The 15,946-nt window shown below is 42.8% G+C and overlaps 1 protein-coding gene across 2 annotated transcripts; it reads right to left on the reverse strand.

The window, feature by feature from the left end:
* LOC110501321 (four and a half LIM domains protein 2) lies at positions 1–15,589 on the reverse strand. 2 transcript variants are annotated; one of them, XM_021578798.2, is made up of 6 exons: positions 15,393–15,589; positions 7,454–7,638; positions 7,108–7,282; positions 6,081–6,250; positions 5,534–5,720; positions 1–1,044 (listed from the first exon to the last, which is right to left on the reverse strand). In XM_021578798.2, exons 2-6 carry the CDS (start codon positions 7,607–7,609, stop codon positions 893–895), a joined length of 840 nt encoding a protein of 279 aa, XP_021434473.1. In that variant the 5' UTR covers positions 7,610–7,638; positions 15,393–15,589; the 3' UTR covers positions 1–892. The 2 variants fall into 2 exon arrangements, with proteins under 2 accessions (XP_021434473.1, XP_036814513.1); XM_036958618.1 differs by lacking the exon at positions 15,393–15,589 and adding an exon at positions 8,443–8,611.
* Between the last annotated feature and the right edge of the window lie 357 nt (positions 15,590–15,946).

The raw sequence follows: 15,946 nt of genomic DNA on the forward strand, positions 1-15,946 counted from the left end.
GGTCTTTTAGTAGTTCTTTATTTGGATTTCAAATACAGACTTTTCATCGGTGCCCTTGGAAAATTACTTATACAGACAGTGCTGTGTCGTCTCTCACGTTTATAAGCACTTAGAGTCAGTGTTACCAGGCATTTCCACCAGCCTTAAATGTATACTTGCTATTTATTGGGCATGATAAATTGAGCTTATCAAACTGTCAATGTTTACACTTCTGTTATTAACATTTAGTATTTTTCTTTAGTTGTAGCTTTTATGTTTTATTCCCATCTGAATAACATTAAACTTTGCACCAGTGTAAAAGCCCGGTAAAATCTGTTCCTTTGTGTTAGTTTACTTTGGAGCTCATTTACTTAGAAATGTGTTCTCCTTCATACACACCACAAAATAGCCTTTCAAAACGTAAAGTGATAGTCCACCCAAATTACAGAATTACATATTTGTTTCCATAGACTGCAGTAATTGTGTGATTTGGGTGGACTTTCCTTTCTAAATACATAAACTCAGAATATGTGAATCTTAACAGCATATAATAGATTAGGACAGCAGATATTCTTGCGCAATACCTCAAACTGATATTGGATATCAAGCCAGGGTTCACAGAAAGCAATATTTGCTGTTGCACACCAACAAATCTAAGACCAATGACACAAAAACCTATGTTTGACAAATGTCTATTTTAGAACTCAAAGAGCATATTGGGTTAGTAGCCTGATAGTATATTGTGCTATTGTGATATATATATATATATTTCCAGTTGTGCTATGACGGGTTGTTGTTGGGACTCATTTTTACGGTTCCTGGCTGATTTTTTCAAATGTATTATTTTAAAACATTCCTCCTGGTTGTTTCATTGCTATCTAATCAGATTTGTCGGCCACTCGCTGCCTGCCAATCAGATGTCTTTGCCACACTCAGGGCACAGGATGTCATCACGCTCAGTGAGGAAACCCCGGCCCACCAGGGAGACGGAGCACTTCCTACAGTTGAAGCAGTCATGGTGCCACTGACGCTCTTCAAAGGAGATGTACTTACTTCCACCCAGACCTGAGAGAGACAGGGAGAGATCAAAACATACTGTTATCCAAAGGTGAGAGAGGTCTCTACATCCTAAATCATAAATGCATCCTTCATTGAAGTTGTCTCAGATCAGAGTGGAGGAAACAGTAGGACAGATACCTTACTTTCTCTTATCAAATTACATAGATCTGTGATTGGGGAGGGAGGAAAGGAGACCGTAATGATTCAAACAAGGCACAGTGTGTGGCGTGATGTGAGTGAGTGAATAAGTGACTGACTCATTAGAAGTTAGAACTGATGGAAGTGAGCATCTAATTGACTGACTGACACTCTGTTAGATACACACAGTGTGCGTTCTGGTACACACAATCTCATCGCAGGTCTGCACAGATGGTTGGATTGTGTTATCATGTTAGTGTAGTTCCAGATACACTAAGCACTATTCCACATGTTGTAAACATGCCCGACAGGATGCTCTCAATTGTGCATCTGTAAAAGTTTGTGGTTTCTTCAGCCTCTGTTGCACCTTCTTCACCACACTGCCTGTGTGAGTGGACCATCTCAGTTTGTCAGTGATGTGTACGCCAAGGAACTTCAAGATTTCCACCTTCTCCACTGCGGGCCCGTCGATGTGGATAGGGGGGTGCTCCCTCTGCTGTTTCCTGAAGACCACAATCATCTCCTTTGTTTTGTGAGAGGTTATTTTCCTGGCATCACACTCCCAGAGCCCTCACCTCCTCCCTGTAGGCTGTCTCATCATTGTTGGTAATCAAGCCTACTAGGGAAAGGTGGATACCTAGTCAGTTGTACAACTGAATGCATTCAACTGAAATGTGTCTTCCGCATTTAACCCAACCCCTCGGAATCAGAGAGGTGCGGGGGGCTGCCTTAAATTGACATCCACATGTTCGGCACCCAGGGATCAGTGGGTTAACTGCCTTGCTCAGGGGCAGAATGACAGATTTTAACCTTGTCAGCTCGGGGATTCAATCCTGTAACCTTTCAGTTACCGGCCCAATGCTCTAACTACTAGGCTCTGTTGTGTCATCCGCAAACAGAACAGGGAGTACGCACCCTTTTGGGGGCCCAGTGTTGAGGATCAGCGAAGTAGGGGTGTTGTTTCCTAACTTCACCACCTGGGGCCGGCCCGTCAGGAAGTCCAGGACCCAGTTGCACAGAACGGGGTTGAGACCCAGGGCCTCAAGTTTAGTGGTGAGCTTGGATGGTACTATTGTGTTGACTGCTGATCTATAGTCAATGAACAGCATTTTTACATAGGTATTCCTCTTGTTCAGATGGGATAGGGCTTTTACAAAACCATTTATCCTTCTAGTTATCAATAGCTAAAGAAACAAAGATTAGAACCATCTGAACAAATTGTTCAATAGAAATGGAAAAATTGGTCAAACATTAATAAAAATGTATTTCATTGTGTTTATTTTATATTTATATATATATGCAATGTTAATTGCATTGTCTGTGGATCTATTAAGTAGAGGTCGACCGATTAATCGGAATGGCTGATTAATCAGGGCCGATTTCACGTTTTCATAACAATCGGTAATCTGCATTTTTGGACACAGATTGTGGACGTTTTTTTATTTGAATTTTTGTACCTTTATTTAACTAGGCAAGTCAGTTAAGAACACATTCTTATTTTCAATGACGGCCTAGGAATGGTGGGTTAACTGCCTTGGTCAGGGGCAGAACTACAGATCTTTACCTTGTCAGCTCGGGGATTCGGTCTTGCTCTGTATGGATAACGATGCTTCGAGGGTGGCTATTTTAGATGTGTTCCTGGTTCGAGCCCAGGTAGGGGGGAGGAGAGGGACAGAAGCTATACTGTTACACTGGCAATACTAAAATGCCTATAAGAACATCCAATAGTCAAAGGTATATGAAATATAAATGGTATAGAGATGAATAGTCCTATAATTCCTATAATAACTACAACCTAAAACTTCTTACCTGGGAATATTGAAGACTCATGTTAAAAGGAACCACCAGCTTTCATGTGTTCTCATGTTCTGAGCAAGGAACTTAAACGTTAGCTTTTTTACATAGCACATATTGCACTTTTACTTTCTTCTCCAACACTTTGTTTTTGCATTATTTAAACCAAATTGAACATGTTTCATTATTTTTACAATTTATTGAGTCTAAATTGATTTTATTGATGTATTATATTAAGTTAAAATAAAAGTGTTCATTCAGTATTGTTGTAATTGTCATTATTACAAATAAATAAATAAAATTGGCCGGTTAATCGGTATCGGCTTTTTTTGGTCCTCCAATAATCGGTATCGTTGTTGAAAAATCATAAATCGGTCGACCTCTACTATTAAGGCGGTAAGCAAATTGAAGTGGGTCTATATTAGGGCTGCCCAACCCTCTTCCTGGAGATCTACCGTCCTGTGGGTTTTCAGTCCAACCCTAATTTAACACACCTGATTCTACTAATTAGCTGCTCATCAAGACCTTAACTGGCTGAATCAGATAAGGCTAAATTAGGGTTGGACTGAAAACCTACAGGACAGTAGATCTCCAGGAAGGGGGTTGGGCAGCCCTGGTCTAGGGTGTCAGGTAAGGTAGAGTTGATATGATCCTTGACCAGTCTCTCAAAGCGCTTCATGATAGCAGAACTGAGTGCTCTGGGACGATAGTAATTTAGTTCAGTTACTTTTGCTTTCTTGGATGCAGGAACAATGGTGGCCACCCGGAAGCATGTGGGGTCAGCAGACTGGGATAGGTAGAGATTGAATATGTCTGTAAACACACCAGCCAGCTGGTCTGCGCATGCTCTGAGGATGCAGCTAGGGATGCCGTCTGGGCCGGCAGCATTGCAAGAGTTAACACGCTTAAATGTCTTACTCACGTTGGCTACGGAGAAGGAGAGCCCGCAGACCTTGGTAGCGGGCCACATTGTTGGCACTGTGTTATCCTCAAAGCGGGCGAAGCAGGTGTTTAGCTTGTCCGGAAGCAAGACGTCAGTGTCTGTGACGTGACTGGTTTTCCTTTTGTAGTCCGTGATTATCTGTAGACCCTGCCACACACGTCTTGTTTCTGAGCCGTTGAATTGAGATTCCACTTTGTCTCTATACTGACGTTTTGCCTGTTTTGATTGCTTGTGGAGGGAATAACTACACCGTTTGTATTCTGCCATAAATCCCAGTCACCTTGCCATGGTTAAATGCGGTGGTTTCCACTTTCAGTTTTGCACAAATTCTGCCATCTATCCATTGTTTCTGGTTAGGGTAGGTTTTAATAGTCACAGTGGGTACATCTCCTATACACTTTCTGATAAACTTAGTCACCGTATCAGTATATTTGTCAATGTTATTCTCTGAGGCTACATGGAACATATCCCAGTTTGCGTGAACAAAACAATCTTGAAGTGTGGATTCCGATTGGTCAGACCAGCGTTGAATAGTCCTTAGCACGGGTACTTCTTGTTTCTGCCTATAGGAAGGGAGGAGCAAAGTGGAGTCGTGATCAGATTTGTCAAAGGGAGGGCGGGGGAGGGCCTCGTAGGCATCCGGAAGTTGGAGTAGCAGTGGTCGTGTTTTAGCAGTGGTCGAGTACCTCAGGCATTGTGTTGGTCGAACTTCGGTAGCGTTTTCCTCAAATTTGCTTTGTTAAAATCCACAGCTACAATAAATGCAGCCTCAGGATATGTGGTTTCCAGTTTGCATAAAATCCAGTGAAGTTCTTTGAGGGCTGTCAGCTTGAGGTGGAATATACACAGCTGTGACTATAACCGAAGATAATTATTTTGGGAGGTAATACGGTCGGCATTTGATTGTGAGGTATTTTAGTTTGGGTGAACAAAAGGACTTGAGTTCCTGTATGTTATCACAATCACATCATGAGTAGTTAACCATGAAACATACAACCCCGCCCTTCTTCTTCCCTGAGAGATTTATTCCTGTCTGTGCGATGATCTGAGAACCCAACTGGCTGTACGGACTCAGACAGTATATCCAGAGAGAGACATGTTACTGTGAAACAGAGTATGTTACAATCCCTGATGTCTCTCTGGAAGGAAATCCTCGCTCTCAGCTCATCAACTTTATTATCCAGAGACTGAACATTAGCGAGTAATATATCCGGAAGAGGTAGGTGGTGTGCACGCCTCCTGAGTCGGACTGGAGGTCCACTCCGAATACCTCTTCTTCGCTGGCGATGTTTTGGGTCAGCCGCTGGAATCAGTTCAATTTGCCTGGGTGGTACGAACCAAGGTTACGATTCTGGAAAGTCGTATTCCTGATCGTAATATTGGTAATGCTTGTGAGTTACCTCTGATATCCAAAAGTTCTTCCCGGCTGTAAGTTAAATCACAAAAAATGTTCTGGCCTAATAATGTAAGAAATAAAAAACAAAATACTGCAAAGTTGACTAGGGGCTAGTTGCTCAGCGGCCCTCACTATCGGCGCCATTTTCTGGCCTCTGATAATCTGTGCATGACCTGGGCAGAAAACGTGTATCTGTAACACACCCACATATATAGATAGTTTACCACTGATTGGGGTGGTGCAGGAGGCACACTTCTTAGCGTACAGGTTGCAGAAACAGTTGAGGCAGTATGCAAAGTCATCACGGGAGGTGAACCGCTGGCCTGACAGCTGCTGCTTGCAGCCGGTGCACAGGAAGCAGTCCTTATGCCAGGGCTGGTCGCGATAGGTCACCCCACCAGTAGTGATTGGCTATTTAATGGGGAGAGAAAGGGTTAGGCATACAGGCACACATTTGACCATGCACACACATACGTGTGCACACAAGTACGCACATACACATGTGCACATGCACACACCAAGTACTGCCATCCAGATACCAGATCTTCGTGGTTACAGCAATCCATTTAGTAAATTGCCACTTGTATAGATACTGATAGCATTTATATACATATCAAGTGCTACTTCATGTTCCTATAGTCTTGTCTGCCAGACACAGCCAGACTTTCAGCCGATATCCAACATTTTCTATGTTGTATACATCAATTTAGAGGTCAGAAAAACTTTCGAAAAAACACTACAGTATTTACACTGTCATGACCTTTGACCTACTTTCTTGCAATGCACACACTGCATGGCAAACTGTTTCTCGTAGCAGGGCACACAGAAGTTTTGGTTCTCCTTGGGGATGAAGCTCTTGGTGCCGATGGGCTGCTGGCAACGCTGGCAGGTGAAGCAGGTCTCATGCCAGCTGTTACCCTTATGCTCCATCTTCCTGGAGCCTGCATGAAGGAGATGAAGCAAGAGAGGGGAGGGATGGACAGAGGGAGGGAAGGAAAGAGGGAGGGAGCAGGGGGAGGGTGAGTGAATAAGAGAGGGATGGAGATACAGAGGTAGATTAATAAAGGGACATTAGGAAAGGAGAAAGGATGGAGAGTGGTAAAAAGGTCACACACACACACACACTACTCAGTCCTTGGGTTACACACACATTCCCTCACTCTCTAAATACTGCGTGGTGGTCTTTGTATTGAAACAGAGTGGGGACAGAGAGGAGGTCTGGAAGTCATTTCCATCTACGTTCAGTGTTCTGGCTGCACTCCAGACCTCAGAATATAGTTACACTGACTGTCGGGGGGAAAGCACCATTTATTATGTTATTTCATTTAATGTCATCTTTATTTAACTAGGCAAGGGCTTATGTGAATGAGGACATTCAAAGACATGTAGATTAGTTAGAATCATCCAAAAACCTTTGAGTTTAGTCCTGGCTATTCGCATACTACGACAGTGATTAATGTGTGTGCGTGTAATAACGATAAAAATGACATTACTAATATGGACCCTGGTTCAAACAACTCAACACATGTCATGGCTGTTCTGATAAAGATAATTTCATTTTGAATATCCATTTATGGAGCATTATAACGTCAAATCGATTATTATGTCATAAGGGGCTGTGAGTGTTGGTATTTTGACAGATCCAAATTGTGTCTGCAACCATTGAAGGTTTGTGTCATCTGTGATAGTGCAAGAGTAGTCTGTGTACACGCCTGTTTGTGTGTGCCTGCCCACATGTATGCATCCGATTTTGTGTGGGTCTAGTATAGATTAGATGGATCTAGGTGAACGTTCTCACCAGGCATGATGGTCTTCTTGCACTCGTGGCACTTGGAAGAGTACTCATTGGAGTAGCACTCAGTGCAGAGCAGCTGGTCATCCTTGGTGGAGAAGGGCTTGTCCACCAGAGAGCGTTTACACTGGAAGCACTGGAAACACTCCTCGTGCCAGTGGCGGTCCTTGTAGGACAGGTCCTACGGAGACAACAGAGGGACAATCCAAATCTGAACATCAGACGTGCGGCACGCTTTGACAATGTTCTTGGATGGAGGCTAAAAAAATGAGACAGTGTTAGTAGTTTGTGCGTGTGTGTATTATACCCTGGTGTACGTGTGTGTGTGTGTGTGTGTGCGTGTGTATTATACCCTGGTGTTGCAGCCAATGGGTTTCTTGCAGTCCTCACAGGTGTTGGAGTACAGGCTCTCGTAGCATTTGACACAGTATGGGTTCTCCTCTCTCAGGACGTACTTCTTACCAAACAGGGATTCCTTACAGTAGTGGCAATCATAGCGCTCCGTCATCTTGGCACCGGGAATCCCACCCCGCTAACCTGCGGAGAGGGGAGGGGGAGAGTTTGGGAATGACAATTGTCTTACTGTATAAAAAGAGTTTCTTCAAGTTACGGTCAAGAACCCGGATGCATGACCTGCATACATACCGTACATTTGTAAGTAGCCTAGGTTTTTAAGAGTTCAGCTAGATAAACAGAATCCACCTTGGGGGGAACCAAGTCTGTCTGTTTGCCTTGTCTGTGTGCCAGTGTTTATACAGAGACATCCGCTCCCTGACACTGAGTAGTAGCAGAGAGCATACATCATGATCAGTCTGTTATAGGTAATGAGAACTGGATCTAAATTGACTTGCCTGTTACTGCAATGAATAGAATATCCACAAGTACATTTAAGCAGAGTGGAGGGAACACAAGCACAACAACAAGTACAATGGAGATCTCTGATAAGACATTAAGGACATCTCAATAGACATCTGCCTGTCTGTCATCTTTTGAGACAGTGTTATATTGCTGACAGTTGTAGTACCAAGTTCTACTTCTGTGTACAGTATGACTCTCTAGGGTTTAGTCTCTATGTGTCTATCAGCATCCAGTCTTGTCTGTTGACGTGACAGCCACCTGGTTACAGATGAGAGGGATGTTAATAGCTCTATCAGGCATGCTTAGAGAGGGACAGGGGACTTTCGCTCCTGCGCATACCAACACTCACTATATCACCCTGCAGTTAGCAATCCATAACCACACCTCCAGCTGTCAGTATCACGCACCAGACCTCTACACAGATCAGCATCCCGCAGTGTGTATGTGTGTGTGTGACGGCACACCAGAATAATGGCTACTCACGCTCTGCAGCTGTTAGCAGTTCAGCCCCTGATAAGACTCCTGGTTATGCCTCTCTGTGCCTGGCCTGTCTCGCTTTGCTGACCAGTGGTTTGTGTCCGGCTGCCTCTCGTGGAAGTCCCCAGTGTCCCAAGCACATGACACTGCACACCCCTCTCCTCTACACTTCTCACCTCTTTCCCCTCATTTTTTCGCCCTCTCTCTTACTCTCTGAGTTCCGACCCACTCCCCTCATCATTTGACCATATAAGGAGGCAAAAGAAAAGCTGGAAAACTAGAGAATGTCCCCCCTCACTCTCTTAAATTCCTTCTCTCTTCCCATCTTATTCTCTTTAGCTTTTTCAACAACAAAACTCCTTCATCCAGCTTCCCTCATCTCTCTCCCCCTCGCTCCTTCCCTCTCTCCCTGCCCCACCCCCCACTCTCTGTCTTTCTCTCCATTTGCTTTCCATTGCTTTTCCAACCCAATGGGTTGTTTTTGCATTTCCTCATCCGGTCCCCCTTCCTCTGGACTAAACCCCCTGTAATATCGTCGTATGTTCCTGATGTCATTGCATTATGTATGGTCTTTGTGCATAAAGACCTCAGATATACCACCGCTTACTCAAGAGTAGGGGGGACAAGAGTGCTTAGGAAAAGGGCTAGAGAAAGGTCTTGGTGTACTGTCAAAAGGAATTCAGAGGAATTCTCTGTTCTCTGTCTTTCAGTTGAAAGAGGAATGAATATATTTACTATCCTATCTACCAGTAATATTTACTCTCCCTCTCTAACCCCTCTTCAAAGTCTCTCCATCGCTCTAACTTACCTAGTTTAAATCAGGATTCATCTTGTTCCCAAAATTTAAAAAATTAACTCTACCCTAATCAAATTTTCAGCTATTTTATTTTATGTGTTCTCTTTGATGTCATCCGTCCCAGCAACACTAACGGCAAGCGAAATAAAGACCGACTAATACATCTGGAGACTCAAAGGCACCAAGGGGCACCTATCAAGTCTTTCGATAACATTGTTTCCCAGCTAACAGTTCTAGGGAGGGAGAACTATTTGTAATGTTACCCATAATATTCCCCAGATGTTTGTGTCCAGTTTTGGCGTTAGTTAGGATAACATTCCCTAAATGTGAAACAGAACTTACCCAGAACATGGTTGTCATGTTCTCAGAATATCCCATATTTAATGTTCTAGACATGTTTCATTGGAACATTCATCTAAAATTGGACACACACACAGACAGTGCTTTTAACATAGTGTTTTCAGCTTACAATATTACACACTTTTACATACATGATTACACTGTGCGTGTTCATTTATACAGTAATTATGATTCAGCGTGTAAACGCCAAGGCATTTTTTACTCAAATACTTCTAGTAAGTTGAACTCAGAGTAAATGAAAAGTCATTACAACGAGTGTAGCTTTAATTGAGTATCTTACATGTGGGATTTAATGAAAGTTTGAATTATATAGCATTTGATTTGAATCTGGCGCTCTGCATTTCCACTGGCAATTGGCCAGATGAGACATTTGCGTCCCGCCTATCCTTACTGCCTTGTTCAGGGCAGAACGACAGATTTTTACCTTGTCAGCTCCAGGATTCAATCTTGCAACCTTCCGGTTAACTAGTCCAACGCTCTACCCACCTGCCTCTCATTGCACTCCACAAGGAGCCTAACTGTTACGCAAATACAGAAAGAAGCCAAGGTAAGTTGCTAGCTAGCATTAAACTTATCTTATAAAAAACAATCAATCAATCAATCATAATCACTAGTTATAACTACATATGGTTGATGATAATACTTGTTTATCTAGCGTGTCCTGCATTGCATATAATTGAAGCGGTGCCGATCGCGGAAAAAGGACTGTCGTTGCTCCGACGTGTACCTAACCATAAACATCAATGCCTTTCGTAAAAGCAATACACAGAAGTATATATTTTTAAACCTGCATATTTAGCTAAAATAAATCCAGGTTAGCAGGCAATATTAACCAGGTGAAATTGTGTCTCTTCTCTTGCGTTCATTGCACACAGTCAGGGTATATGTGATAATAATAAACATTTTGTTTTCGAAATGATAGTTTCCGGATTCGACCATATTAATGACCAAAGGCTAGTATTTCTGTGTGCTATTATGTTATAATTAAGTCTATGATTTGATATTTGATAGAGCAGTCTGACTGAGTGATGGTAGGCAGCAGCAGGCTCGTAAGCATTCATTCAAACAGCACTTTCGTGCGTTTTTCCAGCAGCTCTTCACTGTGTCTCAAGCACTGAGCTGTTTTTGACTTCAAGCCTATCAACTCCCGAGATTAAGCTGGTGTAACCGCTGTGAAATGGTTAGCTAGTTAGCGGGGTGCACGCTAATAGCGTTTCAAACGTCACTCGCTCTGAGACTTGGAGTAGTTGTTCCCATTGCTCTGCATGGGTAACGATGCTTCGAGGGTGGCTGTTGTCGATGTGTTCCTGGTTCGAGGCCAGGTAGCGGCGAGGAGAGGGATGGAAGCTATACTGTTACATTGGCAATACTAAAGTGCCTATAAGAACAATAGTCAAAGGTATATGGAATACAAATGGTATAGAGAGAAATAGTCCTATAAATACTATATTAACTACAACCTAAAACCTCTTACATTGGAATATTGAAGACTCATGTTAAAAGGAAGCACCAGCTTTCATATGTTCTCATGTTCTGAGCAAGGAACTTAAACATGAGCTTTTTTACATAGCACATGTTGCACTTTTACTTTCTTCTCCAACTATTTAAACCAAATTGAACATGTTTCATTATTTATTTGAGGCTAAATTGATTTTTATTGATGCATTATATTAAGTTAAAATTAAAGTGTTTATTCAGTATTGTTGTAATTGTCATTATTACAAATACATAATAAAATTGGCCGATTAATCGGTATCAGCTTTTTTTGGGGTCGTCCAATAATCGGTATCGGCGTTGAAAAATCATAATCGGTCGGCCTCTAATCAAAAGATCACGCCAGGATAAGCCTACATGAAACACAGCCCTTATTTTAAGTATTTCTAAAATCCCCTATGGTAAAAATTAATGGATGATTGGAACCATTTCCCTGTTTGACCTCTAGGTTTTATGGGTATTATAACTCATACTGTGGTACGCTATACAGGGAATGAAAGGGTTGAAAAAGGTAGACGAGAGATGATTAGGGAGTGGGAATAGGTGTGGAGGGAAGGGGCGTGGTCTAAGATAATTGGAAGCGGTTGTTAAGACACTAACAGCTTACAGACGGTAGGCAATTAAGGTCACAGTTATGAAAACTTAGGACACTAAAGACGCCTTTCTACTGACTCTGAAAAACATCAAAAGAAAGATGCCCGGGGTCCCTGCTCATCTGCGTGATTGTGCCTTAGGCATGCTGCAAGGAGGCATGAGGACTGCAGATGTGTCCAGGACAATAAATTGCTAATTGCAATGTCCGTACTGTGAGATGCCTTAGACAGCACTACAGGGAGACAGGACGGACAGCTGATCGTCCTCGCAGCGGCAGACCACGTGTAACAACAACTGCACAGGATCGGTACCTCCGAACATCACACCTTTAGGACAGGTACAGGATGGCAACAACAACTGCCCAAGTTGCACCAGGAACGCACAATCCCTCCATCAGTGCTCAGACTGTCCGCAATAGGCTGGACTGAGGGCTTGTAGGCCTGTTGTAAAGCAGGTCCTCACCTGCTCATTAATTGTTTATGGTTCATTGAACAAGCATGGGAAACAGTGTTTAACCCTATACAATGAAGATCTGTGAAGTTATTTGGATTTTTACTAATTATCTTTGAAAGACAGGGTCCTGAAAAAGGAATGTTTCTTTTTTTGCTGAGTTTATGTACATATCACCTCGTACCCATGCATATGGACTCAGTACTTGTACCCCTTGTATATAGCCATGTTATTGTTACTCATTGTGTATTGATTTTTACTTTCGTACCATTTCTCTATTTTCTCTCTCTCTGCATTGTTGGGAAGGGCCCGTAAGAAAGCATTTCACTGTTAGTCTACACCGGTTGTTTACAAAGCATGTGACAAATAACATTTGATATGATGACAACATCAGTCAGCCATTGCAAGTGTACCCATGAGTTGACCAGTCAACTTAGAGGTTCCAACTCTGTTCTATTCATTTTGATTGACTATCCTCATGTCTGTTCCACTAACTGTGGAACTGTGTTCATGCTGTGGGGATGTTTTTCAGCTGCAGGGACTGGGAGACTAGTCAGGATCAAAGTACAAAGAGATCCTTGATGAAAACCTGCTCCAGAGCACTCAGGACCTCAGACTGGGGTGAAGGTTCACCTTCCAAAAGGACAATGACCCTAAGCACACAGCCATGACAATGCAGGAGTGGCTTTGGGACAAGTTTCTGAATGTCCTTGAGTGAACCAGCCAGAGCCTAGACATGAACCTGATCTAACATCTCTGGAGAGACATGTGCAGCGACGCCCCCCATCCAACCTACCTGAACTTGAACCTAAAAACTGTATTGGGTACTGACAAACAGCCAGACAAGTGTTATAAATGGTCCAGAATGCATCCCCTTACAAGATTGTCTTCTTTTGTTTTTCATCTACATAATTTAAAGGCCCAGTGCAGTCCAAAACTGGATGTCCTTGTTTTTTTAAATATTTCCACACCAATAGGTTGGAATAATACTGTGAAATGGTGAAAATTCTGATATTGCCCTTTTTGTGTAAGAGCTGTTTGAAAAGACGGCCTGAACTTTTCAGCCTGTTTTGTTGGGATAGAGTTTTGGCCTGCTTGGTGAAAAATGTGTTAATACGTTGGACATTTTTCTTTTTTGTCTGTCTACCAATAACAGCTACTTTTCAACAGGTCACAGACAACAGGTCACAAATCTCCTGCTGTGATGGCGCACTGTGGTATTTCACCCAATAGACATGGGAGTTTATCAAACTTTGATTTGTTTTCAAATTCTTTGTGGGTCTGTGTAATCTGAGGGAAATATGTGTCTCTAATATGGTCATGCATTTGGCAGGTTAGGAAGTGCAGCTCAGTTTCCACCTCATTTTGTGGGCAGTGTGCAAATACTGTAGCCTGTCTTCTCTTGAGAGCCAGGTCTGCCTACAGCGGCCTCTCTCAATAGCAAGGCTATGCTCACTGAGTCTGGACGTAGTCAAAGATTTCCTTAATGTTGAGTCAGTAACAGTGGACAGGTATTCTCTCTGTCAGTGCTGACAGGGGATCTATCGCACTAGGCTTGAGCCACAATGACGGAAGTGGCCCACAGTGACATGCATCTCTAATGATAGCCAGTGCCCTCCCAGCAAACTGGAATGCTTTCAAGAGCCACGACAGAGAGGTTTAGACAGGTTCAAAATAGCTCAATGTCAAACTACCACAGACATGCACAGTCTGTCACACATACACATATATTCTTCCAGATAAGTTGAGCGGCAGGGTTTGCACCTTTGGGACTATTTCATTGGCTCCATCACACCATGACTGCACTTAATACCTCCTAGCCTAAAGGGGTGGAACTTTGTTTCCATAAATGTACCCCCCCTTTCCCACACCACTCCCCACTTCTTCCTTAACAATAGGGTGTAGATACTTGGCACAAAGGCATAGAGAATATAACCTATCTGCCCTGTCCATCAGCACTTTATCCAGACACAGTGAAAACACCCCCACTTGTCCTCCAGCATTAGATACAATGATGTATAATAACCCTGATTTGCAGATGATACGTATTTGCCAATGAGAGGCTTTGAAGCCACCGGTTGGTCATATTTAAGGAGCAGTCATCCATAGGAATCAATGGAATTCTACAGTAAGGACAAAATTAAATGTCTAAGTATTTTTCTGTTGTAGTGGAGATAGTAACATTAGTACTTATGCTTTAAGGGAAATATATATATATATATATATATATATATATATATATATATATATATATATATATATATATATATATATATGTATGTTTAGATCACATAATATAATTTAAAGCATGCATTAAGCTGTCTGTAATAGAATAAATGTGGATAAATGCATTTCTATAGCTTCCAAAACATTTTTACAACGGTGAGGTAGTACCAAGATGGAGGCACGGTGGCTTCAACACAGGGCCCCTGTCAGTCATCTAGTGTATATATAAATAATCGATTAGATATCACAACATAGCATAGACAGCCTTACCCCAGCATACACACTGTCTATGTTTAAAGTTCAACACACACACACACACACACACGCACACACGCACAGTCTGACAGATGGATCTTGGATCTGCACTGTGACAATGTTAACCTGTTGAAAGGATCACCTTGAGCATTTAAAACAAAGTCCACTAAAACCCTAATCATTTTCTCTCCGAGGCACAGTGAATGTAGGGCAATAGAGTCAGGCTTTCTGAGGGCCCAAGAACAATTATTGGATCTCCTTTGATCATGTAATCTGTATCATGGGAAAATGAATGATCCCTACCGAAGCTCAAAGTGACAACTGGGTCTTAAAAATAGTAAATAATGACAGCTAAGTCAACTACTGATGACATACAATGGATTTACCTTTATCGATCAAGCCACCGTTGAGTTAGTCAGTGGAGAAATTAGGTCACATGTCACGCTTAAATGCCAAAGTTCTGTCATTCTGTGCAAGGTGATACAAGTCTGAAGAGCCATAAACAGAGAGAGAGATGTGGAGTTTTAGGAGGAGGGTGAGTGATATTGTTTGGGCTGAGTGGAGGGGGATAGTTTCCAGTGGTAGAGAAGAAGAGGTAATGGGATTGACGGAGACGGGCTTAGTTGAACAGTGGAAAGAAAGAGAACATTATTAAGTAGAGGTAAGAGCGCAGGTGCAGAGAGAGAATGGACGTGGAAGAGGATGCCAGAGAGGGAGTGCTAGAGAAGTGGAAGAGGAGTGAAAAGGGATGGATGGATGAGTGGACAGTGCTGAGTCTTACCTTTCTGTCTGTGGAGGGTGTGTGCCTTTGAGGAGTCTGCTCAGACTGAGACGGGCGACGGAGGGCGAGCTGTAGTCACTCCTGATTGGATTACCCCACCAATAGACGACTAATTGGGGAGTGGGTGAGGAGAGGGGTAGGAGGGGACAGGGGTCTCTTTTCTTTTTCAATGGGCTATAAATACACACACACTCACTTTCTCACTAATGCAGTCACTCAGCCACACCAACAGCCCTGTGGCCTTGTAAGGCATTGCATTGATGTTCACTAACCGCACACACACACACACACACACACACACACACACACACACACACACACACACACACACACACACACACACACACACACACACACACACACACACACACACACACACACACACACACACACACACACACGGATGAGATCAACTGCTCAGGATATTCAGTGTCTATTGCAGGGCTCTCCAACCCTGCTCTTAGAGAACTACCCTCCTGTAGGGTTTCTCTCCAACCCCAGCTGTAACTAACCTGATTCAGCTTATCAACTAGCTAATTATTAGAATCAGGTGT

Source organism: Oncorhynchus mykiss, chromosome 22 (genome assembly GCF_013265735.2).
Source record: "Oncorhynchus mykiss isolate Arlee chromosome 22, USDA_OmykA_1.1, whole genome shotgun sequence".
Taxonomy (NCBI): Eukaryota; Metazoa; Chordata; class Actinopteri; order Salmoniformes; family Salmonidae; genus Oncorhynchus; species Oncorhynchus mykiss.

Coding starts and splice junctions, on each gene's coding strand:
- LOC110501321 (XM_021578798.2), bottom strand. CDS start 7,609: ATGACGGAGCGCTATGATTGCCACTACTGTAAGGAATCCCTGTTTGGT. Junction 7,283..7,453: donor CCATTGGCTGCAACACCAGG/GTATAATACACA, acceptor TTGTCTCCGTAG/GACCTGTCCTACAAGGACCG. Junction 5,721..6,080: donor AGTGTGTGCATTGCAAGAAA/GTAGGTCAAAGG, acceptor CCCATTAAATAG/CCAATCACTACTGGTGGGGT.